Below are 12,608 nucleotides of genomic sequence, written 5' to 3' on the forward strand. Positions count from 1 at the left end.
GCTAAAAACTGGCAGGAAACAGGCCAACTCGGCCTGGTTCCATTCACCCACCCCCCTCTCTCTTTTTTATTTACTACAAGACAAGATGGGAGTTGAGATTGGACTCAGATATGTATTTGGTAGACAATGATTCTCTCATCATGGAGAAATACTGTTGTGGGTATTTTGCAATCATGAGGAGAGACAGTGATGCCAAATCTTATTTGAGGTAAATCAGTCCCACAATGGGACCAACAAGAATACAAGGCTGTTTTTCTTGTGCACAAATGCGTTTTTTGAGGAGTTTTGAGCAACACAGGTTGACACTTTTAAGCATAACTCTAGGGTACAAACACACAAGGATGAAAGGGACATTTTTATGTGTAGGGTTTTTATTTATATTCTTAACCTACAATGAGCATACAACTTAACATGATCAAATGCTAGGACAAAAAGGTAAAACAGGAATAGGATGTTGACTTTACAACTACTTACATCAACTTTCCTATCATGAGTGGAATAAAATGAATTCACATTAAAATGTTACATTGCTTTAACCTCATTCTCAATTTTACACAACCTAAAATCGTAACAGATTGGTGATTATTTTTTGGCAAACTTGATATCCCTCACACACACACACACACACTCTCTTCTCCAATGAGAAACACTTCCTTTTACAGACTTAAATACATTAAGTTCAAGTAACAGGGGAGATTATTTTCCTTGAAAGAAAAACAAAATTAAAGTTTAACCCAGATGTTGACTTTGGGGGCTGAGCAGCAGCTTCAGGGGATGGGGGCTTGCAAGTGACGATCAAAATGATTGATTCACATTTACACTGGAAAAAAAAAGTCCCTGATTGAAAGGCTGTAAAACATATATTCACATTCTGCTTGCTTAAGTAAATGTTAACATGGTTGCAGTGTTCCTCCAACCCCCAATAGCTAGCCCACTCCCCCAGACATCCGCATGCTAAACACCTTTTTAAATAGTCCAGTTTAAAATAATCACCCTAAACAAACAGCTTTTAAGGTCGGGGCCCCTAATACACACGTACACTCACTCATCACGCACAGACACACTCACACACACACACATTTGTCCTTGTCCTCAAAAGGCCTGCGGGTGGTATTAAGGAATTCATTGATTTGACTTTATCAAAATATAGATGCATTCATAATACATGAAGGGGGCTAAAATAAAAACAGTGACTGAAGATACAATGATACAAAGCATTTTCTTGTTTTTTTGCTTAATACACAAGCAATAGGACCACAGAGTTCAAAGTTCAGGCATCGTCACGGAGAAAAAGGTGAGGGGGTAATCCAACTACTGGCACTGTTATGCCTTTGATGCCATCAGTTCATCTTGATGCCTGATCGCAGATCAGATGTTTAGACTACCACTCGAACGTGGCCTCATCTCATCCTTTTCCTGCCCAAAAGCTTTATCCGGTCAGTCCATCAAGAAAAAAAATCATTATAGTAAAAACAAGTATCCGATTAAAAAGTAGCGTTAAAACCACAACCTGGAATTTAAAATTCAAAGTCATCATCTGCCATATCGATGGCCCAGGCGAACTTCTCGCGCTGGGTTTTGTTGTAGATCTTCTCAACGGGAATGCCCCACTTCTTACACCTGGCAAGAGGAAACCAAAGTTAGCAGGCTGGACACCTTCTTGGAGGAGGGAAAAATGTATATAATAAAATCATGTGAATTACCAAGCCACAGAAATGCGAGGGTCGAGATAGTTGAGCTTTGAAGTGCCGAGCGCAATTTGCTTGTTCTCTTCGCGATCGGTGGCCTGCACTTCCAGCTTCATCAGCTGCTCTTCTATCCTCTGGACGGCCTTCTTCTTCGTCTCCACGGCCCTGCACGGTCACGGCTCATGATTACACGAGGATGGCGGAAACCAACAAGTGCAGTGCAGCACATCTTGGGGCCACTCACTTCTTTGATTTTTCATCCCTCCGTACTTTGGCGTCAGCCTTGGCGCTCTTCAGCTCTCTTTTGGCGTCCGACAGCTGGTCCCTTTTAGCTTCGATCTGAGACAAATAAAAGGGGATTACTCGGTAAACGGAGACGCCGTGGTGCCTTTGAGAGGCAGAATGGTCACAGGTGCTCGTCACAGATAGACTTACAGTATGCTAGGGAAATCTATTTTAAAAAAAAAAGGAGGGGGGGGGGTGTCAATGTAGCAGCCATGTTAGTGGGGGTGACTGCTCCATCAAAAGGTAATTAGCATTAGCATCGTCATAAGCATGTCATATCTACTACCTATTCACATGTATGGCTGATAAACCAATAAAAATCAAGAGTGAACCTACTGCGCACATGACATACATGGCTAAAGTCCGCCGACGGTGATGCAGTAAGCCTACTTGACAAAGCTATTTTAGTGTCTGGGAAGTAAAAAATAAATAAATAAATAAATAAATAAATAAATAAATTCTGGGCCTCAGAAAGTCAAATCTAACCTTTACTGGATTACGTCATCGTGTCAAGGAGAAATGAAAAGGCGTTGCCTTGCAAACATAGGAAAGGACTGCACACTTTTACACAAATTCAATTCCACTTTTACAAACTGATGTCATCGTGCGCCGGCGAGTATTCCTGACGAAGTCTCTCACTTATGGACTTAAAATTTAAAAAAACATATATCATTAAAAAATACAGAGTGATTGTTTTTGTGAAGGATCTGATGTTTTTCCATGATTTGGGAAATGTACATTCTCAAACATATAATGGAAGAAAAGTTGTTCAGAATTTTTTTTCTGTCCTTTTTGTTTTGAACTTATATTTCTTGTTTTCATTGACTATTCACATGGCCCAAAAAATAAATAAATCTTGCTCAGATAGGAAATTTTCTTAGGCAAAAACGAAAATCCGAAGAGGCCTTTGTTTTTAATGCCACCTTTGTTTGCCTCGAAAAACCGACCTTGCATTAAAAAAAAACAACACTTTTTTCTTTTAACATCACCACCCTGTTTACTGCACTCAGTTCTAAATAAATTAGCGCAGTCCTTTTATGCTAGCTAGTTATATCATTTAATGACTTTAGATTTTATATTTACTGTACTTTGACAAGTACACTTGTCTTCATAGATGTACTTTTACCCAAAATATATACACACGCATTTGAAATAAGATTTATATTTAAAAAAAATAATAATAATTTAAAAAAGATGGTTGAATTGGGATCAAGTCTTTTATTTATACTTTTAATACATTTCAAATCAAGTAGATTTTTCCAGGAATAATTTTACTTGTAATTTTGCACCTGTATCTGTACTTTTCTTTAAATAGAGTGATTACATGCACCACTCCCCATGCTCACCTTAGTCTGCAGGTTCTGCATGGATTTCTCAAACGTCTTGGGTGGAGCCCTCTGGTGGTTACACAGGATGGCCACAGCTCTGTTGGCCCTGTTGTAGGACAGGATCTTGGCTGGGACGTTCTCATCCACTAGAGATGAAACGGCGATGATGTTGATTTGACAGTGACGAAACAGACGCTTAATTATTATTGCCGATGGCAGTGTACCATTTGTGAGCTCTTTGAGTTGCTGTTGCAAGGTGATAGATGCGTTGTATGTACGGAAAACTTTGGCTGTCAGACCGTCCATCAGCTCCTGAAGGTGCTTGTTGAGAATCGAAGTCTGACAAAAGGAAATTCGAACAATGTGAACAAGACATCAACATTCCAAATACAAAAGGGTCCTTGCCTTGTGACGGTGTGCAACAAATAAGTTTGTGCAGTGCCCATCAAATATGTAACACAAAAAAGCATGCGCAGTTCCCGTCTTTTATTCATTGGTTTGTTTTACATGTACAGTACTGGCTTACAAAATGACGACATCACTATCGCATTTGGTTAGTGATAGACTGCAGCACTTTTCCAAGGTATATTCAAATGTGGTTTACGTCTCAGCTGTAGGAATGGAACCATCACAAAGCAAGGACCCCCTGTATGTAGAACTGCACAGTGGCAGCTCGAAGTTTGAATGCCCCCGTTGGAGCTCAACCAAAAACGCCGGTGACAAACATGGCCCAAAGTGGAGTTTCAACATCTCAAATGTTGTGAGTGCAAATCAAATGAAGTACTCGACAGTTGTGAGTTAATTCCGGCTGCACCTTTTGGCATCCTCATTGTTTTTAAGTACTGGCTGGTTAACTTCGACTCGCAAATTCATGACAATGCTGAAATGTTGCTGAGCGTCTTGAAACAACATTGTGGTTGAACTCCAAGGTACGACTGCATATTTCCCAGCTTACGTTCAGCCGATCAAACAGGTCATCATCTGGCTCTTTGTTTTCCATGAACAACTGAAGGTTTTTAAAAACCTGAAGAGAAAGCACAGCCATGAATAAGAGTTTGCAGTGAGGCCGTTTTTCTTCAGCGTGACATCGCTCACCCTTTTCTCCACCGGGACTTTGTTATAATATCGGATGGAATCCTTCCCCAGGAAGTCAAACTCCACCACATACTCTTGACCGTCGTTCTCGGGATAGAGTTTGAGGTGTTCCACTCTCAGGGAGCAGCAGCCTACCGTGTCGGCCGTCTCTCCTTCCTCTTTCTCGTTACCTGCTCTCAGAGCCAGCTGCAACAAATGAAACCGAGCTGGCGTTTGTCACATTGCGAGTGAGAGCGCCGTACACGGGCAACGTGGAGCTCACCTTGTCGATGAAGTAAAGCGCCACGGCCCTCTGTCGGATCCTCATCTCCTTGGACTTCCAGTCGTCGCGATATTGGGTCCTAATGCGGTCCACGCATTTCTTTAGTCTGCGGGCCGTTTCATACTTTTGCCAGTCCTTCTCTCCCTGCACACAAACAGTTGTTACATCGGAAACAATTGCATTACTACATGATGTCAGATTGAGGCCGACATACTTCATTTTGCTCTTAGCTGAGGTCTATTATTTTCATGACTCCACATCTGAAGACTAGAGCACATTGTTTCTATTGAATTGTGTTCTTAAGAGCTGTCACAACCCACTGCTTTACTGTGCAGCACAGGGCGACACCATCACTCAACTTTTACATCTTCACCTGCGAGTACAGACTTTAAAATGAGTGACACTGCATATACTTAATCAAGCATTTGTGTCTAGTTTTTATCTTTCAGGATAAAATTGGGCCTTAAAGAGATTTTACAGGAGCTGCCTGGTATGGCCAGATCTTTCCTTTAGTCAAAAACTCATCACACTTCCAAATGATTCTAGCAGACGATGCCACATTGCACACAATAAGGGAGGATGCTCAATGATCAAAACGGCAACTCGGGTAGCAGCCTACCTTGATCCTTGAGCTGGGGTTCAACATGATGTACTTGATGGAGCCTTGGATGTTCTCAGTCCACGACACCAGCCAAGTCACCTTGTTGTCATGACGAACCTCTTTCCACTTTGTGCCCGGGGGAGGCTGCGGGTGCTTGGAGTCCCTGTGTGCATATGACATTAATACAGTGCGTCTGCAATGTTAACTGTGCACTTGTGTTTTTGTCACCCGACATTGTTTTTCAAGATACAATACAGTATATATTGACAACATTACCTTTTGTAGTTTATATTGAAACATGTCTATTGAATAAAAATATGAGCAGACAGTGACTTTCCCAAGACCATGTACTTAACCGTGCTGCTGTCAAAAAAGGCCTGACAGCACCAAAAAACCAACAAACAAAAAAAAGCACTCACTTGCTGCAGTTGACGATGATGTCTTTAGGTCTGATCCGACGTTTAAGCATGCCCATCTTGGGATGGTCTCCACGGCCACGGAACAGACCAGGGGGCTCAATGCGGAAATTAGCAATACGTTCCCTGTGGTTGTCCATGATGCAGAAGCCGTACTCTTGCAAGAGGCGCTCATTCTCTGTTTTTATTTTCTATGAAGGCACAAAGAAATGAATCAATGCCATGAGCACAATAAAAAGTGAAATAACATGAAACACAGACTTGGCTTCTGACAAACCGAGAATGTTCTTCTACATGTATGTTGGTACACAAAGAAGTTTAGCAGGATTAGCTCTACAGATGCCGTTTGATTTGTGTTCCCCATGAAATACATTTGTGTTCTTATTATAATATAATTGTGTGTGTGTCACTGTTCCCTAGTTGTTGTTTTTTTAAACTGTGATGTAAAAAAAATAATCCCGCATTGGGACTGATAATGATTGAGAAACGGTTGAGGTGTTCCTCTTAATGGTGTGCAATGAAAGTTTTCTCAGTGGCCTAAGAATTTGCCTCCATGCAGCACACTCATGATTTGATTGTTCTATAATAATGCAATTTATACAAGATTCATATAATGTGAGCACAGATTGTAATGATTTTAGGTTAGTGGTATTATGTGTGAAAATAAATTCACATTGTATCACTGCTATAGGAATAGAACTGTCGTAAACAGTTTCAGTAGACTCTTGTGATTTCAAGACATCAACTAGAGTTGGTCGCAGACATGTGCAAATTAAAAAAGGTCAGCATTTTGCCATAGTAATAAAAGTGACAGAAGAGTACCAATTTGTCCTCCTTGGACATGGCCTTTCGGGCTTCAGACTGAGCCTTGAAGTACTCGGACATCTCAGAGAAGTTGCACTTCTTCAAGTCTGTGATCTTAGCCTTTTCTTCTGTTGTCATTTCCTGAATTTGGGAAAAATATATACTATTAAAAAAAAAAAAAGAGAGAGAGAAGATTGGAGACACTACAAAGAAAACATGTCTTATTTTCCACCTACTTTCCGCCAATCTTTAAAAAAGTTTTTTCGAAAGATGTCCTTTGTAGTGTACTCATGATCCAGCATTTTGGCAAAGAATGTGGCCACCTCTTCTGCCTCTGGGCTGAGCTTCATTATCTTACCTTAAAGACAAAAACGTGTTGATCAGCCAGGCAGAAGTTGTGTTAAGTAAAACGTAGGTGTCTTACCATCATAGAAGAAGTTGACTTTGTTAGGGAGGGGCTCATATGGTGGGGCAAACACAGGCCCTTTGTGCTCCAGAAATTTCCACTTGACACCATCTGTGTATCTCTCCTCTTCCCACCTGGACTCAGTGGCAACATATTGAAAGAATTGCGCCAAACCTACTCACAAAAACTAACTCACCATTTCCATTTCTCTTCTGGTTCCTTTTTTGCCTTCTTTTTCCCATCAGCAGTTACTCCTTTTTTATCTTTCGTCTTTTTAGGCTTTATGTCCTAAGAGGGAAGACAAAAAATGAAGTGAGATGGAAGCTGCAACTTTTGCACACTACATCAAATGTGATCTCTGAGTTGAATTGTGCACAAATAAATAACCTAGAACATGCTCAATGATCTTAAGATACAACAGGTTAAAAAGAGAAGCAGGACATTACTGTTATAACTAATTGTGAATAGTAATTTGGGGTTTATAATCCAATCCATACACAAATGATAAAAAAACAGCAACAATGTAACAAATCATTTCAGTAAATACAATTTCCATGTAATCTCTGACATGCATTTGGCACTTCTATGGTGCTAAAATAAACTATCCTAGGTTATGTCGAAGAGTTGTCATGTCAGTCAGGCCTATTTATTTGAATTACAATTCGATACATTTGCTGAAATAATATTTGACACCGTCTCCCCAGTCTTTCGTGTACTTGCCTGATTAAAAATGTAGGTGCTTACCTCAATTTGTTTCCTTTTCTTGTCCTTCTTGTCATTTTCTGTCTTTACTTTTTTGGGCTTAAAATCATAACTGAAACATGGAAATTAAAAATGTCAAGTGAAAAGACCACCAATATTTCAATGGTATATTAAAATGTTTATTAGTCACTCACTCTTCATCATCATCGCGCTCTCTCTTTAGAGACTTCTCGTGTTTCGGGGAGTGGTATATGTCATCGTCTGGCTCACACTTCACATGTGCTAGGCTGAAAAGGCAGCAAAATGATCATGCTTTCAATTTTATACAGGGGTGCCAAAAGTTTCCACATAGGGTTTGTAAACATATTGCCCACCCTGCGTATCACAATGAAATCCTTTAAAACAACTCAATACATACCTGGCAAATCCATTCTCTTTCTCTTTTTTGATTTTACCATCAATGACTTTCATCTGTAAAGGTAAACACGTTTCTTAATCAACAGTCATTCCCTTAAAAACTTTTTAGTGCAATTCAAATGTGACAAAAGCAGCAGGATCAGGCTACAGGCTAAATATGCACGCAAAGACGGCATTGTAACCAACCTTCTTCTCCTTGTGCTTGTCCTTAAATTTGTCTGTGCTTCCATCTTTGTGCTTCAGCTTTTCCTTGTCTCTGTGTTTTTTGTCAGATGAGTGGTCACTGATGTATCAATAAATGAAAAACACATCTAGAGATCAGATTTAGTGGAGCAAAATTTACAGGGCACCACCCAAGTTAGGGAGGTGTGCATTTTTAAAAATTGTAAAATAAACGTTATACCCATTGCCATGCTTTAGTTTCTCCCGTTCCTTATCTTTCTTGTGGTCCTTGTGTTTATGTTCTTTATATTTATGCCTGTGGGAGTCTACAAGAAAAAGAAGGTAGTTAAAGAGTGGCAATCAAAATATGGTTTGAGTTTCTATACTGTATATCCCAATAAGATGGGCAGTGTCAGGAAATAAATAAATCACTTCAAATCAATGATACAAAGACAGCCGTTGTTTAAGATAATGTGAAACAGTGACATGTAACATGCAAAAGAACACATCTTGCCTTACTTCTCCGCTAAGGAAGACAGTTTTATCATCATAGATTAATAAAGGCTGACAAATAGGTTTTGGGGTGGGTCAAAATTTCTAAAGCTGATGATATTGCGCAAACAGATTCTGAAAACTGTGTTTATGGCTTCTATTCATCCAATATTGTGTTAAAAATTGGCTTGTGCCACCCGAGTACAGCCAAAACAAAATCCCTATATAAATACAGGTCATTCTATTAATTTTACTTGGATACTGCAGTTCAGAGCTCTGATTAAAAAAATAATAATAAATAAATTTAAAAAAAAGTTCAGTGAGTGCTCTAAAGAGAAAACAACGTTAAATGTCTAAGTAATGTAAACATTATGTACTACGAGCAAACAAAATTGGCTGAAAATGCCATCACAGTTAATCGGCCCATTGTCAAACTCAAACAGCTCTACCATGTAGCTCTGAAATTTATTACAAACTCGGCACAGAGGACAAATCACTGTACTTTTTGCTTCTTAATTTGTTGGTCCACGCAGGCTGTAGAATTGGTATACTTTTATATACAGTAGGGCTGCACAAAACCAAGCTCAATGTATTCTTAGTTAATTGTTTTTACCATAGATAATGTTGGATGGCGATGCACGTTAAAAAATTGTTTCTTACTGGTCAAATGCAGATAAAAGTATACAATTCCAAAATAATGTTTTTGCGACATGCATATTGCATGGGCCAATATCGCAATATCAATATTTTTAGAGACATTGTGCAATCCTACAGTATAGGACTATTTTTGATTGACTCAGAACCAGCACAAGGGTGCATTTTGCTGAAACTAACAATTGTTTTAATAAATTGAGAAATTGATGAATCTGAGTTTATAAAAATGTTTTCATTGCCATCTCTTCATTCAAAAAAGTTAATTATTTATGATGCAGACTGGTTCGGTTTGTAATATGTCAAAAAAGAGGTACAAATGTTGGTCATTGTTTTCATAGTAAAAGCAGAAGTTTGCAAATGTCTTAGTTATTAGATAATGAGTCAGATGGATACAAAAATCTGAGAATATTTACTGCGGAGAGACTTAAATTCCAAGGACTTAAACAACTTTAAATTAAACAAGTTTCCTAAACAATAAATAATAAATTAAAAAAACATGATGACTGAATAATTTGATGACGTTTATTTGTCGATTTATCATTACACATCTCAAGAGAAGCCTACATTATACCTTTGCCTCTGGTCCTGGAAAACCTTCAGTCGACTCAAACCGGCCTCATTGGTCTCTATTTCTATAGTTTCAGACTAAACCTTGATAAATTTCTTGATACCAGTTGCTCGTGCTCTGACATGTTTTTTTGTTGCACATTTCATCAGTATTTACTGCTCTCCATTCCAGGTGGAGGGAAACCTATCGAGGTGTACTATGTGCATTAAGAATATAGTAGTGGATAGTAACACCTTGGACTGTGATTTGCCTGGCGATTCAATTCATATCACGATTCATAGGTCACGATTTGATACCGATTAATCCCGATATAAATCTATAAATTGACTATTGTGATTTCTTTAACTCAAATTTAGAAAATACTAATCAGTAAAAATTGTACACTGTAAGATTTGTATGACATTTATTTATTTATATTAATTTTATTTATCTGAAAATTCAGGCTTATAACTGAGCCACTGCATTTAACAAACAGGTTGCAGTCTGTTTCATGTTTGAACAGCACTGAAATAAAATATTAAGGCTTGATGTTCCATTAATATAACATTCTTTCATGTGTAATGTGTAAATCCTAACCCTAAGTAAGACGTTTTGTTGAATATTCCCATTAAAAAAAATGTTAAAAAATCTATTCGAGAATTGCGCGCTGTAATATCGCGATATGTTGCCGAATCCATTTTTTATAACACCCATAGTAACACCGTGGTCAGGCATATTCTCTGTCACTCAAGAAAAAAAAAAGGACAAAAAAACTTTTATCCTTAGCACATTTTACAATTGTAAATCACTGGACTATTAGAATTTTGTGTGTTTTAAAAGACTGTAAATATTTTGTGTAAATCATGTTTAGCTTGTATTATATTTGGAATTTGAATGTGTTTGCAAATGTATAAGTAAATAAAGTGCTTAAAAAACTGGAAACCTATCGACAGTTGTAATTGCCCTGTGTTCTTTCATGTATCATTTTATGTTAACTTTGATGTGTTCTTTTATTTACACATTGTATTGTCAAGATGTGAATTGTGTGCTGCTTATAGGCCAAATGATCCTTAAGAAAGAAGACCTCAATGGGTTCTTATTTCCTGATTAAATAAAGGTTTGATGGATTGTATAGCAGGTGACGCTCAAGCCATTCGTGTCCCAAAAAATATTGTTCCATCTCAGCCCGGTGTCAATTTTTTAAGGCAAAAACAGTCACCTTGTCATTCTTCATATTTGTGGTATTTGAGACGTTCCAATTTATCTAACCAAAATGCCTGAAACGGTGTACTTGAAAACCCCGTTTTGCTACTTTAACTGAACTTAAATGTTGCCCAAAGCCTTGTGCTGTCAAAAGTTACTTTCTCCTTGGCAATGAAAAATGAACAGCCGGCGGTCGAAACACTAATTATGGTGTCGTAAATAAGGCCATTGCTATCGCTTATCACATCATGTTCCCGACCGTAGCGTGGTGGAAACGAGATGGGGCGCCCTCTCAGCCATGCACACCTCTGAGACTGTGAGCTTGGGTTCAGCTTGCAGTAGTCAGGCCGCTGCGCCGAAAAAGAAAATGGCGCAGAGACTAAGTCCTCAACCCCCAAACCCTCACTTTCAGGTAGAAAATTCGCCCGTTTAACGTGACCGAAGGCTACATTTAACACAATAAATCGCTACAACACCTCTACTTCTACCCAAATACGCATTCGAAGTGACGATATTATTTTCCAAACAGCTGTAGCAAGACCTCCCTTTTGAACAATAGACGCTTGTGAGTGAAAGAGAGGACTTAGTCTCTGGACGCCATTTCTGTCCTCTGCTTCAAACTAATCTCATGTTGTAATTTATCACCGAAGATATGTGTAAATTAGATAAAAAGCATTTTAATCGTGATGTAGATTAGAAGTGTTACACGCTTACCGTTGACCCGAGAGCCACAGTCGATCTGAAATATGTTAGAAAACAGACAAGGGTTACATTTCATAGAAGCTAACCAGCCGGCGGCTAACTAACTTTGAACTTGCTGGATGGCAAATCGACAGTATCTTAGCTTCTTAGCTAGGTGAGCTAACGTGCTACGCTGGCTGGTAATATGACTTAGCGGCTAATACCTAGACTGCTAGTGCGAAATGCTAACGCCACATTAAATGCAGCCTTACGGCATCTCCATTCAATTGTGCGTCTAATCACATAAGATAATGTGAAAACTCGTCAGCACACTACTGTGTCCTCAATAACAAATACTGAATACAAGTTGTCAACATGACTATTATTAAGAAAACGGATAGACTTATAGAAGACACTCGGCCAACGCGCATTAGCAGCCACTGTTCACAGTTAGCCAAGTTACCCTGTCAAGCCAAATTAAATGCTAGCAAGTATGTACGCGCTAAACATTCATGTCGACGTTACCTGGTCCTCGCTCTGGGAATGGTCCCCACTCATTTCCCAAGCGCTGATTGCCAAAACTAAAATTAAAAACGACAAACGTGAGTGGTAACCACACACCGGCAAAGAAGCAGAAAGCAGAATGAAGAAAGGACTTGGTTGTGCAAGACCTAAGTCCCAAATGATTAACAATGCGCATGCGCTACATTTAAATGCTTAGTGGCAATGTAGCTCCTCCTCTGGAGAAACGTGTTGCGTTTTAGTAGCAGCTCAGCTCTCCCAGGTTCATTTGTTGAATCCACAGAACAGACGCATGATGTTTACTGTACGATAGTGATCCTTGTTTGAATGACATTCTTTAGTC

General features: G+C 39.0%; 1 protein-coding gene across 1 annotated transcript; it reads right to left on the bottom strand.

The window, feature by feature from the left end:
- Positions 1-342: 342 nt before the first annotated feature.
- On the bottom strand, positions 343-12,437 carry top1a (DNA topoisomerase Ia). Its single transcript, XM_077572577.1, has 21 exons — positions 12,269-12,437; positions 11,777-11,801; positions 8,408-8,492; positions 8,191-8,287; positions 8,006-8,058; positions 7,782-7,874; positions 7,630-7,699; positions 7,082-7,173; positions 6,904-7,019; positions 6,716-6,837; positions 6,498-6,620; positions 5,679-5,866; positions 5,278-5,422; positions 4,659-4,802; positions 4,397-4,582; positions 4,257-4,325; positions 3,526-3,640; positions 3,320-3,447; positions 1,933-2,027; positions 1,704-1,853; positions 343-1,620 (listed from the first exon to the last, which is right to left on the bottom strand). Exons 1-21 carry the CDS (start codon positions 12,299-12,301, stop codon positions 1,518-1,520), a joined length of 2,232 nt encoding a protein of 743 aa, XP_077428703.1. The 5' UTR covers positions 12,302-12,437; the 3' UTR covers positions 343-1,517.
- Between the last annotated feature and the right edge of the window lie 171 nt (positions 12,438-12,608).

This window comes from Vanacampus margaritifer, chromosome 8, assembly GCF_051991255.1.
Source record: "Vanacampus margaritifer isolate UIUO_Vmar chromosome 8, RoL_Vmar_1.0, whole genome shotgun sequence".
In the NCBI taxonomy this organism is placed as follows: Eukaryota; Metazoa; Chordata; class Actinopteri; order Syngnathiformes; family Syngnathidae; genus Vanacampus; species Vanacampus margaritifer.